This window comes from Rhineura floridana, chromosome 21, assembly GCF_030035675.1.
Source record: "Rhineura floridana isolate rRhiFlo1 chromosome 21, rRhiFlo1.hap2, whole genome shotgun sequence".
NCBI lineage: Eukaryota > Metazoa > Chordata > Lepidosauria > Squamata > Rhineuridae > Rhineura > Rhineura floridana.
Window position 1 is genome coordinate 12,942,099 of NC_084500.1, and position 13,410 is coordinate 12,955,508.

General features: G+C 44.4%; 1 protein-coding gene across 5 annotated transcripts in view; it reads left to right on the top strand.

The window, feature by feature from the left end:
- The first annotated feature begins 525 nt into the window (after positions 1-525).
- HNF1B (HNF1 homeobox B) overlaps positions 526-13,410 on the top strand; it is an 88,514-nt gene continuing 75,629 nt past the window's right edge. The window contains exon 1 of one of the 5 annotated variants that reach the window (XM_061605063.1): positions 526-1,122. In XM_061605063.1, coding sequence (XP_061461047.1) covers positions 758-1,122 — 365 coding nt within the window. In that variant the 5' untranslated portion in view covers positions 526-757. Of the gene's footprint in view, positions 1,123-3,440; positions 3,494-13,410 lie in introns of those variants that run through there. The other 4 variants (XM_061605060.1, XM_061605062.1, XM_061605059.1 and 1 more) reach the window with 4 other exon arrangements.

A 13,410-nucleotide genomic window follows, 5' to 3' on the forward strand; every position in this document is an offset into this window, starting at 1 on the left:
TTGTCCAGGCATCTGGTCCATCTCTCCTCCATTTCCTTGTTTGTTTGTTTGTTTGTTTGTTTTTAAGGTAGCTCGCTTTTGGTTTCCTAAAACCCTTTCCACAATGGGACAGGGGTTTATAATCTATTTAATTCTTCCCACTGATTTCCAGATTCACAACTCCCCACCACCACCAAAAAAAGAAGACAAAGAAACAGAAAGAATCTCAAAGGAGAGACTCTCGGTCGCCCTTGATAGCTCACCTCACCCCGCGCCGCCCCCTCTCTCCCTAAACAGGTTCAAAGTACAGTGAAAAGATTTGGCGACCTCTTAGACACCCTCGCTTCTGAGTGCAGCCAATTCCAGGCGACGCCAAGCAGAGGACAATCTTGGTCTCTCGCTCTCGGCCCACTACCTCTCTCTCTCCCCCCCTTGCCCATCATTTGCATGTTGCAAGAATGCCCCCGCCTGCCCACTTCATTTGCATATCTTATATTGCCTAATGGAGATCATCACGTTGGGATAGAGGCCGGCTGAGGCATCCTTAAGGGAGATTCTCCCGGGGTCCTGTGGACAGAGCAGGTGTCAAGCCAGGAGTGTTGTGTTTTGGTTTACTTTTGGGTGTGTTTTTTTTTTTGCGCGTGCGCGGGGTTTTACAATAAGAAGGTGGATTTTTGAGGGTCGGGGTTTTTTGGGGGGTTCTCTTTCCTTCCCCCCTTCCCGATCCTTTCCCCCTCTCTCCTCTCCCCCCCCACCCCAAATTCCTCCCTGCGTTAAAATGGTGTCCAAACTGAGCGCTTTGCAGCAAGAGCTTCTCAACGCTCTCCTCACCTCTGGGGTGACTAAGGAGGTCCTGATCCAAGCTCTGGAGGAGCTGGTGCCCACCGGCAGCACCTCCGCCAGCGGCGGCTATGGGGTGAAACTGGAAAACTTACAGCTGTCCCCCGGCGGCGGCGGGGCCGAGGCGGACAGCAAGCCGGTGTTCCACACGCTGACCAACGGGCACAGCAAAGGCAAGCTGTCAGGGGACGAGGCCTCGGACGACGGCGATGACTTTGACACGCCGCAGATCCTCCGCGAACTGCAGGCGCTCAACACCGAGGAGGCGGCGGAGCAAAGGGCCGAAGTGGACAGGATGATCAAGTAAGCCAGGACTGGACGGGGCGGCGGAAAGAGCTGGAGGGAACCGCGCCGAGGCAAGCTGGGGAGCCCCGCGCGCGTGGGACGCGCGGATCAAAGGGGATGGGGGAACGTTGGGATGAAAGAGGCGCAAGGTTCGGCGGAGGGCGCGTTCAAATCAAAGGGGATGGAACGCTGGGCTCGGGGAACGTTCGAACCTTCTCATTCATTATATATCAACGCACCGCAAAACGGCCTTCCGTGGAAAGCTAACCAAAAATTACACGGAACGCCTTAAAAAAGAAAACTTTCCCCATTATGTCGCCCTTTCTATTGAAACAACGACCGCGTCCATCGATTGGGGGGAAAGTTTGCCCAGCCACGTTGCTGCTGTCCCCGTGCTTCGAGTATATATGTTTGTGTGCGCGCGCCTGTCTATTTATCTATCGATCTGTCTATCACCCACAAAAAAAGGTTTTGTCTGTTTCTGGAGCAAATATTCAGGATTGGGATCTCTCTCCCCCTCTTTAAAATGTATTAGAACTGATTAAAATAATCATATATTTTTTAAAAGGAGCATGTCTTTCTAACAAGGGCCGCTCGATCTTGCGCGTGTTTTACTCAGAAGTAAGTCCCCCTGCGTTCAGTAGGTTTCCTTCCCTAGGAAGCCTGTTTTAAAGGCTGCAGTCCTCACAGAACTGGAAAACGTGCTCTTTTCCAAATCTCCCGGTTGAACCCGTCTGGGGAGCTAGTCAACAAACAAGAGGGTCATGGCAAACAGGGCATGCCATTTTTATTTATGGGTTTAACAGAATTTGTATGCCGCTTAATCCTGAAAATTTCTAAGCTATATATTTGTTTCTGCTTGTTCAACGGGAGGGTCCTTCCCGGTTGAAGGGAGGGGGCAATATTTGAGCTGGAAAACGGTTTTTTAAAAATGGAATTAATACGGGGGATGCAATCCTAGCCACACTTACGAGGGACTAATGCCCAATGAATAGGATGAAATCTCTTTCTGAGTAACACGTTCCTAGGATTGCGTTGTGGTATCCTTTCAGGAAGGATAAAAAAAAAGCCCAATGAACCGACCCTTGCTCCTGATTTGTTTTGTTTTGTTTTTTCAAACTGACTTACCTAGGAGCTGAATTTCCAGTTGTGCTCTTGGCTTGTCGTCTGCCTTTCCCCTCAAACTTATTTTAAAAATTGTTCAGGGTGAAGGCCCAAAAGGAAGAAATTAAGGACAAGATGGACTTGACTGAAGGAATATAATTTCAGGAGAGAAAAATAACCTGGGCATGATTCCTTTGTTCAGATCCGGTTGTTCAAATGGATCTTTCTTTGTGTCCGTCTGTGCACGTATATAATGCATACAAAAGAGAGTCCATATTACACCTACAATATAGTTATGCATTAGATTATATTTTATGTGTATTAAATGTGTTGTGACTTCCACATACATCTGCACATATGCACATACAGTCCAAAATTTAGTGGATTTTGACAATCTCAAATGTATTTTGTGACTGTCGGAAACCAGCCACAGATAGACAGACAGACAGGCAATTTATTCTCGTTTAGACACACAATAAATTGCTGGCAATTGCTTTTAGACAGAGGCCAGTATATATCATCTCCGAGTTTTCAGGTATTCACCGAGTGTAATTTTCATCACCTACATGTGTATGCCAATAAGTGGCCACCTTTTGGAAATTCATTCATATAAAACATTATCTAGTCTATATTGACAAATATGCAATATTCGCCATACATACATATGTAAAATATTGTGTATATGACAGCAGATCTATACTTCTCCTCAGCTGCTTTTTCTGACGAGACAAATCCTAAGCATCATCATTCACCAATATTATTATTATTATTAAATACAAAGTCTGTCATCATTTAGCCAAGAAGCTATCCATCATAATCAATAACAATATAAAGTCCATTTAGAGAGAAGCGTGAGCTTGATGAAAAGGAAAATCTTCTAATAATTAACTCCGAGTAAACCTTTCCACTTCCTAGTAAGATTTCAATTCCCCCCCCCCCGGAAAAACTTTTGTCTAATAAGGACCTGCTCTACTTTCATCTCCTTTCCTTGGTCCCAAGTTCCTGGCTCTTGCCTTCGATTTGTTAGCTAAAGATATCCTCAGAAATAAGTGTGTCGCCCAGCCGAGAGCCAGTTGAACGGCTTTGACAAGTTGGTTACTAATTATCCCGCGGAGTTTACGATTTTTTTTTTCCTTTAGCGAAATATCAACTAAATAAACTCTGCTATTTATTAACCCTACGCCTCAATTTAAAGAGAAGCCGAGGGTTTATTCCCGGCTTAGCTCGACCCTGCTGGCCAGCCTAAGATGCCCGCCGCAGCTCAGAAATGGCTTTCGGTCCAAAGGTAACTTTTCAAAATACGTATTTCTGGGATTTATTCCGATGATGGGATGTATTTGATTAGAACCGTCGCTCGGTTAGGAAGGAGAGGCAGACAAGAACAGCACCCCTTTCCTTTTGCTTCTCTACTCATTTTAAAAAAAACCAAACCCTTAAACGGGAAAAGAAAACAAGCACTCCGAGGTTTTTAGAAGGAGTTGATTCGGACAAAAATCTGATTTAATTCGTTCCTTTTCGTTGATGTAAGCTTAGTGGGCCTTCCTTCCACGTCAAATCGGCTAAGGATCTCCGCCTTGAATTCTTTGCAAGCCGATCCAAGGTCTGTTTACTCGGGAGCAAGTCCCAGTGAGTTCCCTTGGGCTTACTCCAACCTGAGCGGTGTTGCGCGGGATTTAGCGAGAGCGGCTTTCCCGAACAAACGTGGTTAGGATCGGGCTGGGGAGGGAGCCGTGCAGGCTGCAACCCGACGCCCCTTTTATTTGCGGCCGCCCTTCCGGATTTCCAGGGCCTGCGAGAAGCCTCGCGGCCCGATCCTAACCAAGTTTACTTGGAAGGGGGAAAACCCCTTGATTTCCATAGCGCTTACTTGTGAGTAAGCACATTTGACAGCCCATAAGGGGCCGATCCTGCGCACGTGGACTTGTTCACATCCCAGTGAGTTCAACGGGACTTACTCTCGTGCAATTATTTTCAGGGCTTCTGTAGTCCTAACAACTGAACTGCGGGGATTTGGCTGGATCGAGGCCCTGCTCTGAAAGGTTAGAGAGAAATGTACAGCCTGGTTCCAGTGTGTCCCTCTCCCAAATCGCTTTCATTTAGCGTGTGAAATGTGTGTGTTTAAACAGGGAGGTACACCGTCCTAAGTTTTTAAAAAAACTTTATTTAGAAGGAAAGTTGCATTGGATTTCAGTGCCATTTACTTCCCAGATAATAAATCAGAAGGGGAAGATATTGTGGGACTGGGGACCCCTGAACCTACGATTCTCGGTCCGGTTTGGTCTAGGCCAAATCCAATCACCTTGGACGGACTCTGGAACCAGGGGTGCAGTCGTCCGGGGTCTCAGGGGGTCTTAGACCCTTACTTTTTTGGGAACTGGGTCCCAGCAGGGTCCCTATGTCTCCAGGGTCCTATGAGCCAATCAGTACGAAAGGGGAGTGCTTTAGCCACTGAGAAGAGTCTTCTAAAGTAGTATTCAAGCCTGGCTAGATTATTTTATATTTTGGAAGGCTGTATAATTTTAGAAGGGTGTGTGGCTGTGAGGGGGCACTGCTATGACTATTATGAAGGGACCCCCGCTCTTTCAAATTTGCCACTACGCTGCTGTCTGGACCATAACAAGGCTTGAAGGATCACTGCCTGGTTTTCCGGCTCTTAAAAGTAGAAATTTGAAGTCCCAGCCCCCTCCCCGGGCTGTTCACACACCATACAATTTGGGCATTCTCAGCGCGATCCTAACCATGCCTACCCGAACTCCAACGGCATGTTGCCCTCTAGGGCTGCAGCTTACAAAGAGTTCAGGCTGCCTTTTCTGTCTGCGGCGCCTCCTTGGTCCAAGAAGCCCCGTTTGACACCAGCGGGGCTTACTTCCAAGTTTAAACACCCATCAGGTCAGACCGCACCCTTCTGGGAGAGGGCCCTGTGGGATTTATTGCAGGCTAAAAGGGGTTTTTTTCCTGCCTCTTTGTGGATCCTAATCTGCCTTGCAGTCCATTGATTTGAATGATTTCAGCCCACGCCTAGCCCTGTTAATAACAGCACAAGCCAATGCAAGTCTACTTAGGAGCGAACCCCGTTGAGTTCAATGGGATTTATTCCCCGGTAAGCATGTACAGGATTGCAGCCCAAATTGAAAGCCTGATTAAGTAAAATGGAGTTTGATCTTTACTGTGCAATCCCACGCATGCTTATTCAGAAGTAAGGCCCATTGAATTCAGCGGGGCTTACTCTGGAGTAAGCATAGGATAATTTGATGGGGTCCTTCGGGATACTTCCCCGCTGTAGATTATTGCAGGGGTGCTTCTTGCAATGTTCTTTAAATACCCAGTGGGTGCCTTTTAAATCTGTACCCAGGGAACCTGTTTTAGTGTGTCTTGATATGGAAAACAAGCAAGGGTGCTCAAACCCATTTTTACTGAGGGTTTTTCTCCAAGACCCTTAGTTTTAATCTTATTTTATTTTGACTGATTCTACATTTGCTTCTGGGTTTTCAGTTTTCTCTCCTCATATATAACTGGAGGGAAAAAGAAAAGAAACACCCGTTAAAGGTTTGATACACAATAGGACAGGGCCTAAATCAATAAACCCCAAACATTCTAATAAAGGGTACCTCTGAACATAGGCAAAGCGTATACCACTCAAATCTATAGGCAGCCTCTGCTCTTAGACATATTGAATTATGAGGCATAATATTTATTAATTCATTAATTAATGAATGAATTCATTAATTTCACTTAAAATTAAAAAGGTAGCAGACCAGCTTTTAAACTGACTGAGGGGGGAAACCCAACAGGAGCTGAGAAAGGTCCGGTTCGGAATAAACCTCCCCCCTGGGATAAAAACCAAAGAAATTATGAAATTTTAAAAGGGGTAGGCCTAGAAGTAGGCATTGTGAGAGCAGGGGCACAGGATATAAATTCAGAAGAGCAAAATTACCACAGGCCTAACCACAAGTGCCAAAGACACTTGAAGAGAGACACTGCTTACAAGTGCCTGTACGCTAATGCTAGGAGCCTGCGAACCAAGATGGGAGAACTGGAGTGCTTGGTCTTAGAGGAGAGCATTGATCTAGTGAGCATAACAGAGACCTGGTGGAATGGAGAAAACCAGTGGGATACGGTTATCCCTGGATATAAACTATATCAGAAGGACAGGGAAGGACGTATTGGTGGCGGAGTCGCTCTATACGTGAAAGAAGGCATTGAATCCAGCAAGCTCGAAACCCCAAAAGAGGCAGACTCCTCCACAGAATCGTTGTGGGTGGTGATACCGTGCCCCAGGAGGGACTTAATACTGGGAACGATCTATCGTCCCCCTGATCAAAATGCTCAGGGAGACCTTGAGATGAGATATGAAATTGAGGAAGCATCCAAACTAGGAAATGTGGTAGTAATGGGTGACTTCAACTACCCGGACATAGACTGGCCGCATATGTGTTCCAGTCATGACAAAGAAGCAAAGTTTCTAGATATTCTAAATGACTATTCCCTAGATCAGTTGGTCATGGAACCGACCAGAGGGAGGGCAACCCTGGACTTAATCCTCAGTGGGGACTGGGACCTGGTGCGAGATGTAAGTGTTGTTGAACCGATTGGGAGCAGTGACCACAGTGCTATTAAATTAAACATACATGTAAATGGCCAATTGCCACGAAAATCCAACACGGTCACATTTGACTTCAAAAGAGGAAACTTCACAAAAATGAGGGGATTGGTAAAAAGAAAGCTGAAAAACAAAGTCCAGAGGGTCACATCACTCGAAAATGCTTGGAAGTTGTTTAAAAACACTATATTAGAAGCTCAACTGGAGTGCATACCGCAGATCAGAAAAGGTACCGCCAGGGCCAAGAAGATGCCAGCATGGTTAACGAGCAAAGTCAAGGAAGCTCTTAGAGGCAAAAAGTCTTCCTTCAGAAAATGGAAGTCTTGTCCAAATGAAGAAAATAAAAAAGAACACAAACTCTGGCAAAAGAAATGCAAGAAGACAATAAGGGATGCTAAAAAAGAATTTGAGGAGCACATTGCTAAGAACATAAAAACCAACAACAAAAAATTCTATAAATACATTCAAAGCAGGAGACCATCTAGGGAGACAATTGGACCCTTGGATGATAAGGGAGTCAAAGGTGTACTAAAGAACGATAAGGAGATTGCAGAGAAGCTAAATGAATTCTTTGCATCTGTCTTCACAGTGGAAGATATAGGGCAGATCCCTGAACCTGAACTAACAATTGCAGGAAGGGATTCTGAGGAACTAAGACAAATAGTGGTAATGAGAGAGGAAGTTCTAAGCTTAATGGACAATATAAAAACTGACAAATCACCGGGCCCGGATGGCATCCACCCGAGAGTTCTCAAAGAACTCAAAGGTGAAATTGCTGATCTGCTAACTAAAATATGTAACTTGTCCCTCGGGTCCTCCTCCGTGCCTGAGGACTGGAAAGTGGCAAATGTAACACCAATCTTCAAAAAGGGATCCAGAGGGGATCCCGGAAATTACAGGCCAGTTAGCTTAACTTCTGTCCCTGGAAAACTGGTAGAAAGTATTATTAAAGCTAGATTAACTAAGCACATAGAAGAACAAGCCTTGCTGAAGCAGAGCCAGCATGGCTTCTGCAAGGGAAAGTCCTGTCTCAGTAACCTATTAGAATTCTTTGAGAGTGTCAACAAGCATATAGATAGAGGTGATCCAGTGGACATAGTGTACTTAGACTTTCAAAAAGCATTTGACAAGGTACCTCACCAAAGGCTTCTGAGGAAGCTTAGCAGTCATGGAATAAGAGGAGAGGTCCTCTTGTGGATAAGGAATTGGTTAAGAAGCAGAAAGCAGAGAGTAGGAATAAACGGACAGTTCTCCCAATGGAGGGCTGTAGAAAGTGGAGTCCCTCAAGGATCGGTATTGGGACCTGTACTTTTCAACTTGTTCATTAATGACCTAGAATTAGGAGTGAGCAGTGAAGTGGCCAAGTTTGCTGACGACACTAAATTGTTCAGGGTTGTTAAAACAAAAAGGGATTGCGAAGAGCTCCAAAAAGATCTCTCCAAACTGAGTGAATGGGCAGAAAAATGGCAAATGCAATTCAATATAAACAAGTGTAAAATTATGCATATTGGAGCAAAAAATCTGAATTTCACATATATGCTCATGGGGTCTGAACTGGCGGTGACCGACCAGGAGAGAGACCTCGGGGTTGTGGTGGACAGCACGATGAAAATGTCGACCCAGTGTGCGGCAGCTGTGAAAAAGGCAAATTCCATGCTAACAATAATTAGGAAAGGTATTGAAAATAAAACAGCCGATATCATCATGCCGTTGTATAAATCTATGGTGCGGCCGCATTTGGAATACTGTGTACAGTTCTGGTCGCCTCATCTCAGAAAGGATATTATAGAGTTGGAAAAGGTTCAGAAGAGGGCAACCAGAATGATCAAGGGGATGGAGCGACTCCCTTACGAGGAAAGGTTGCAGCATTTGGGGCTTTTTAGTTTAGAGAAAAGGCGGGTCAGAGGAGACATGATAGAAGTGTATAAAATTATGCATGGCATTGAGAAAGTGGATAGAGAAAAGTTCTTCTCCCTCTCTCATAATACTAGAACTCGTGGACATTCAAAGAAGCTGAATGTTGGAAGATTCAGGACAGACCAAAGGAAGTACTTCTTTACTCAGCGCATAGTTAAACTATGGAATTTGCTCCCACAAGATGCAGTAATGGCCACCAGCTTGGATGGCTTTAAAAGAAGATTAGACAAATTCATGGAGGACAGGGCTATCAATGGCTACTAGCCATGATGGCTGTGCTCTGCCACCCTAATCAGAGGCAGCATGTTTCTGAAAACCAGTTGCCGGAAGCCTCAGGAGGGGAGAGTGTTCTTGCACTCGGGTCCTGCTTGCGGGCTTCCCCCAGGCACCTGGTTGGCCACTGTGAGAACAGGATGCTGGACTAGATGGGCCACTGGCCTGATCCAGCAGGCTCTTCTTATGTTCTTATGTTCTTATTTACTGTCCTATTGCAAATCCTCAGTCAAATGAAACAGTGGAGTTGGTCTGTACATGTTCTGGTTTAGTATCAAATAAGTTAGCAAGTGCACCTAAAAGGTACCTCCATGTTTGGAAGCAGTGCATCTCTGGATAGCAGCTGTGTGGCATCCACAACAGGGGAAGCTCATGTCTGGCAAAGGCAGATTGTCCAGAAAGCTCATGTCTTGCAAGGGGAGATTGTCCAGACTGTCAGAAACAGAAAATGCTGGACACTTTTGCCTTAAGCAACAAAGCAGTTCTAAGATATCAGTAAATCTGACCCCAAATCTGATGGCGTGGAAGATATGGCAGCACATAAACTTCCAGCACGTGGGCACTCTGGCTCTTATTAATTTTATTTCTATAAATCATCAACAGAAAGATACACAAGAGCTTGCGATTTAAAAAAAAAAAGACAAGAGGGGGGGTTATTCATTGGTGAAGTTGTAAATCAAACCCAGGTCTTGTGTGTGTCTTTGGGTGGGGTGGGGGGGATGTTGGTTGGTTAAGAATGGAAGAGGGGAGAGATCCCCCCCCTCAAAGCATGCTCTTAAACAAACAAACAGAAGCTTAGGAGTTGTGTCACTCTCTTGCGGGAAGGTTCCTCAAATATTGTCTTGCTTTGCATGGCTCTAGGCCAGGCGTTCCCCGACTGTGGCCCATGGACCACCACTGGCCCGCAAACTTCATTCCAGTGGTCTGTGGTACGTCCGTTTACAATTTGAATTCTGTAGAATTCTATGGAATTCAAATGGTGATACAATTAAAATACAATATGAGAAATAAAAGACGCAATTAAATGCAATTTAAAAAATCACACAGAATCAAGCACAGTGCATTACAATGGCTAGGGGAAAAACACATGAAGTGGTCTGCTAAGGCCCTGGGCAATTTTCAAGCGGTCCATGGAGGGGGAAAAATATGTTGGGAACTGAAGCTTGAGTAAACTTGCTCTAGGACAGTGGAGGATCATTTTAGTTGGCTCTAGGGATAGGATTCAGTTTGCCTTTAAAGCTAAATTGTTCTAATCCACATTTTCTGAAACAATATGCAGCCATCCTTCAAAATTTGCACTTATCTGACTTTTGCAATACAGTTCTCTAACCAGGGTTTACAAAAATGCATATATTACAGGAAAATGTGCTGAAAATGACTATACTGGTGAAAATGGCATGCAAAAATGCATTATATTATGAGAAATTCCTGGCAGAAAAATGTGTGCATTAGTTAAAACAGCATACAGAAAAAGTGTTTATTAGAAGGTCACGCTCAAACGCTGAATAATTGTAATGAGCATTTTTTTTTAAAAAAATGGCAAATTACTGCAGAAATGTGGAGAACGGAATTTAAAATGGGAACAATGAGAAAATGAGAGAACAAGAAATGACAGACTCTTCCATCCCTAGTTGGCACCTAATCTTATTTGGTGGTGCTGGATTCAAACTTGTGGCTTATTGAAAGAAATGCCCCTTTTTTGTCAGAAATAAAAATGAAATTGTAAGATCGAATGACAATAATAGAGGGGTTGGTAAAAAAAATCCTTTCTGGCAGGGATGGGGAATCTGTGACCCTTTAGGTGTTGTTGGACTTCAATTCCCATCAACCACACCAGCTTGGCCAGTGGCCAGAAATGATGGGAGTTGTGGCCCATCAACATCTGGAGGACTACAGGTGCCGCCCCTCTGCCTAGGGGCATCTGGCTGGTTATTGTATGATCCAGCAAGACAGCCCTTATATTATCAACCAATTCTGGGCTCTCACAATCGTAGCTAACAACCCCATTTCAGCCATCAGTGTGCCCCCCCCTCATGAAATCAATTCACCCTTGGCCATAAGACAAGCAAGATTGGGGTGTATGTGATTCAAAAGGGCTGTGGCTTATTAAGTAATCTGAATTAAGCGGTTTTGAAAAACAAAATGGTAGACAGGTTCAAAAGAGGAAGGGGCTCCTGTATCTTTAATAGTGATGCAAACGAAGAAGGGGCTCCTGTACCTTTAATAGTGGTGTAGAAAGGGAAATGTCAGTAGCCGTCGCTTGTCATGCTAGTGACATCTTTTCTATCTGGCCATCTTCTCCTCTCGTTCCTCACAATGGTTGGCTACCAACTGCTTCTGGGGGCACATGTATCTGGAGAACCTAACCATGTGATTTTCACAGATATGGTCACAGCATTGTGGCTCACGGATTGACTTTTGTGTGACAGCAGTTGAAAAAGATGATGCTGTGTGATCAGAGAAATTGCTTTCGGGAGGTGTTTTGCAGAAGGCGTGGGTCATGCAGGAAGGGAATTCTGCCTTGTTTCTCCCCATTTGATTATGCTCGATGCCTGGAAGTTATAGAATCATAACCCACAAGGCCCCTCGTAACTCTGTTGTCTGTCTGGCCACAGCCCACTGTCAGTGCAGGATATTCCAAGCTAGAGCATCCCCAACCAGTGGAGGCTGGTCCACTGGGGCTGGTAGGGCAGTGCCCCCATCAACCTCAAGTTCGCCCTCAGCCAGCCCACCCCTGCCTGCCTTCTTACTTATAACAATTCCAGGGTGTGGCCTTGGCTGCCCACTTCCTCCTCTTCCTTAGTTTCAGTTTTGCCCTTGCAGAACTTAGTAGGGGGGAGGATGGAGACAAAACTAGAATTAGTTAGCTCTGCTTCTCATTGACTCTGGCTGCACCTACCGCTGGGCTCCTGCCTTCTGCCCCATGTTACCTTTGTCTCCAACAGATGGCTGTCCAACCCCTGCCAGAGGTCTTCCAGCAAGGAAGAGACCACCCCGCCCCTGTGGGCGATTGATTCCATCCCTGAAGTGCTCTGTCCCTCAAGAATATTCCACCAAAATCTTGAATGTGTATATCTGATTTCCTGGAAAGGCATTGCATTAGGAGGGATGGGGGAATTCTAACAAAATCCCCAGTTATATTTGCAGCAATCATTTGGCATTCTTGAAATGTTGATGTTGCTGTCTTCACATGAGCATCTGAATTAAGCCCAAGGGTGCGGTAGCAGGATTGAGAAATCATGTCTGTGCATGAAAACACCAGACCTGTGTTGAGCACATTACATGAGGAACAAATGTCAGCCATTTGTAAATAATTTTTTTTTTTGGTAGTTAAACCTTGGACTGACTGCAGTGCTATTGGATTAATTTTATTCCCGTGTCTGAATTTTTAATGGATTGGGTTGTATATCGCCTTGAGTTGTTTTCATAATAAGGGGTATATAAATATTTTTGATTAAGAAAGAGACAGGGAGAATAAATAGCTGAACTGGCCTTAAATAAGAGTTTGAGACGATCAGTAACGCATAGCCAAGACTGTGCCCAAAACACTCACCCAAAACTACGCCAAACTTTCCCTTGAAAACCTCTGGGGAAGGAGATTCCCTAGTTTCCCTCAGCAGGCTGTTAATCGCCAAAAACTGCTCATATAGATCCAAGGATTTTAACATCAGCCTTCCTGGGTATACTTGGGCGTATCTTCGTTCTCTGTTAACAAAGCTTTGAGAATAATGAACATGCCTTGTAAACAAATTGATTCACCCATAATCAAACAGAGGTTATCTTTAACTTGTGAAAACTGTGAAGTTAAAATCTACCTCAACGTAAGTATAGTGCTCCAGAAAAAGTTAAGGTACAGACATGAATACAATGTTATAAAAAATATCAAAAATTTAATGTATACAAACAAACAGTATGAAATCCTTGTAGGTGTTCTCATGTAATAATGCGAAATAGGCCAGAAAGTTTTTGAAAATAACTCAATGCCCATACATAGTAAGAAACAAAATATATAATGTGGTCAAAACAATATCAATATCAACATGAAGGGCAACTTATAAACAAAGGCCAATATGCATAACCTAATGCCCATGAAAATACAAAATGTGTAACAAAGCCAAACACGTTTCGAAAAGAAGTCTTGTTCAGTGGCCTTGAGAATGGATATACATTTTATATTTTGTACGCCGAGATATGGACTGGTATGTGGATTGTATGTTAAATCAATGATTCCTTTCCGTCTGTCTCTCAATTCTAAAGACGTTTTTTAAAAAGGTGCTCACGTTTATAATAATCCATAATCCAGGGTGGCCCTCATTTGAACGCAGCCGAACAAGGCAGGGAGCCCGTGGCTGATGAGAGGGAAAATATAGGGCCATTTTGTTTGTTTATTTTCTTACACTTCCCATTCCAGT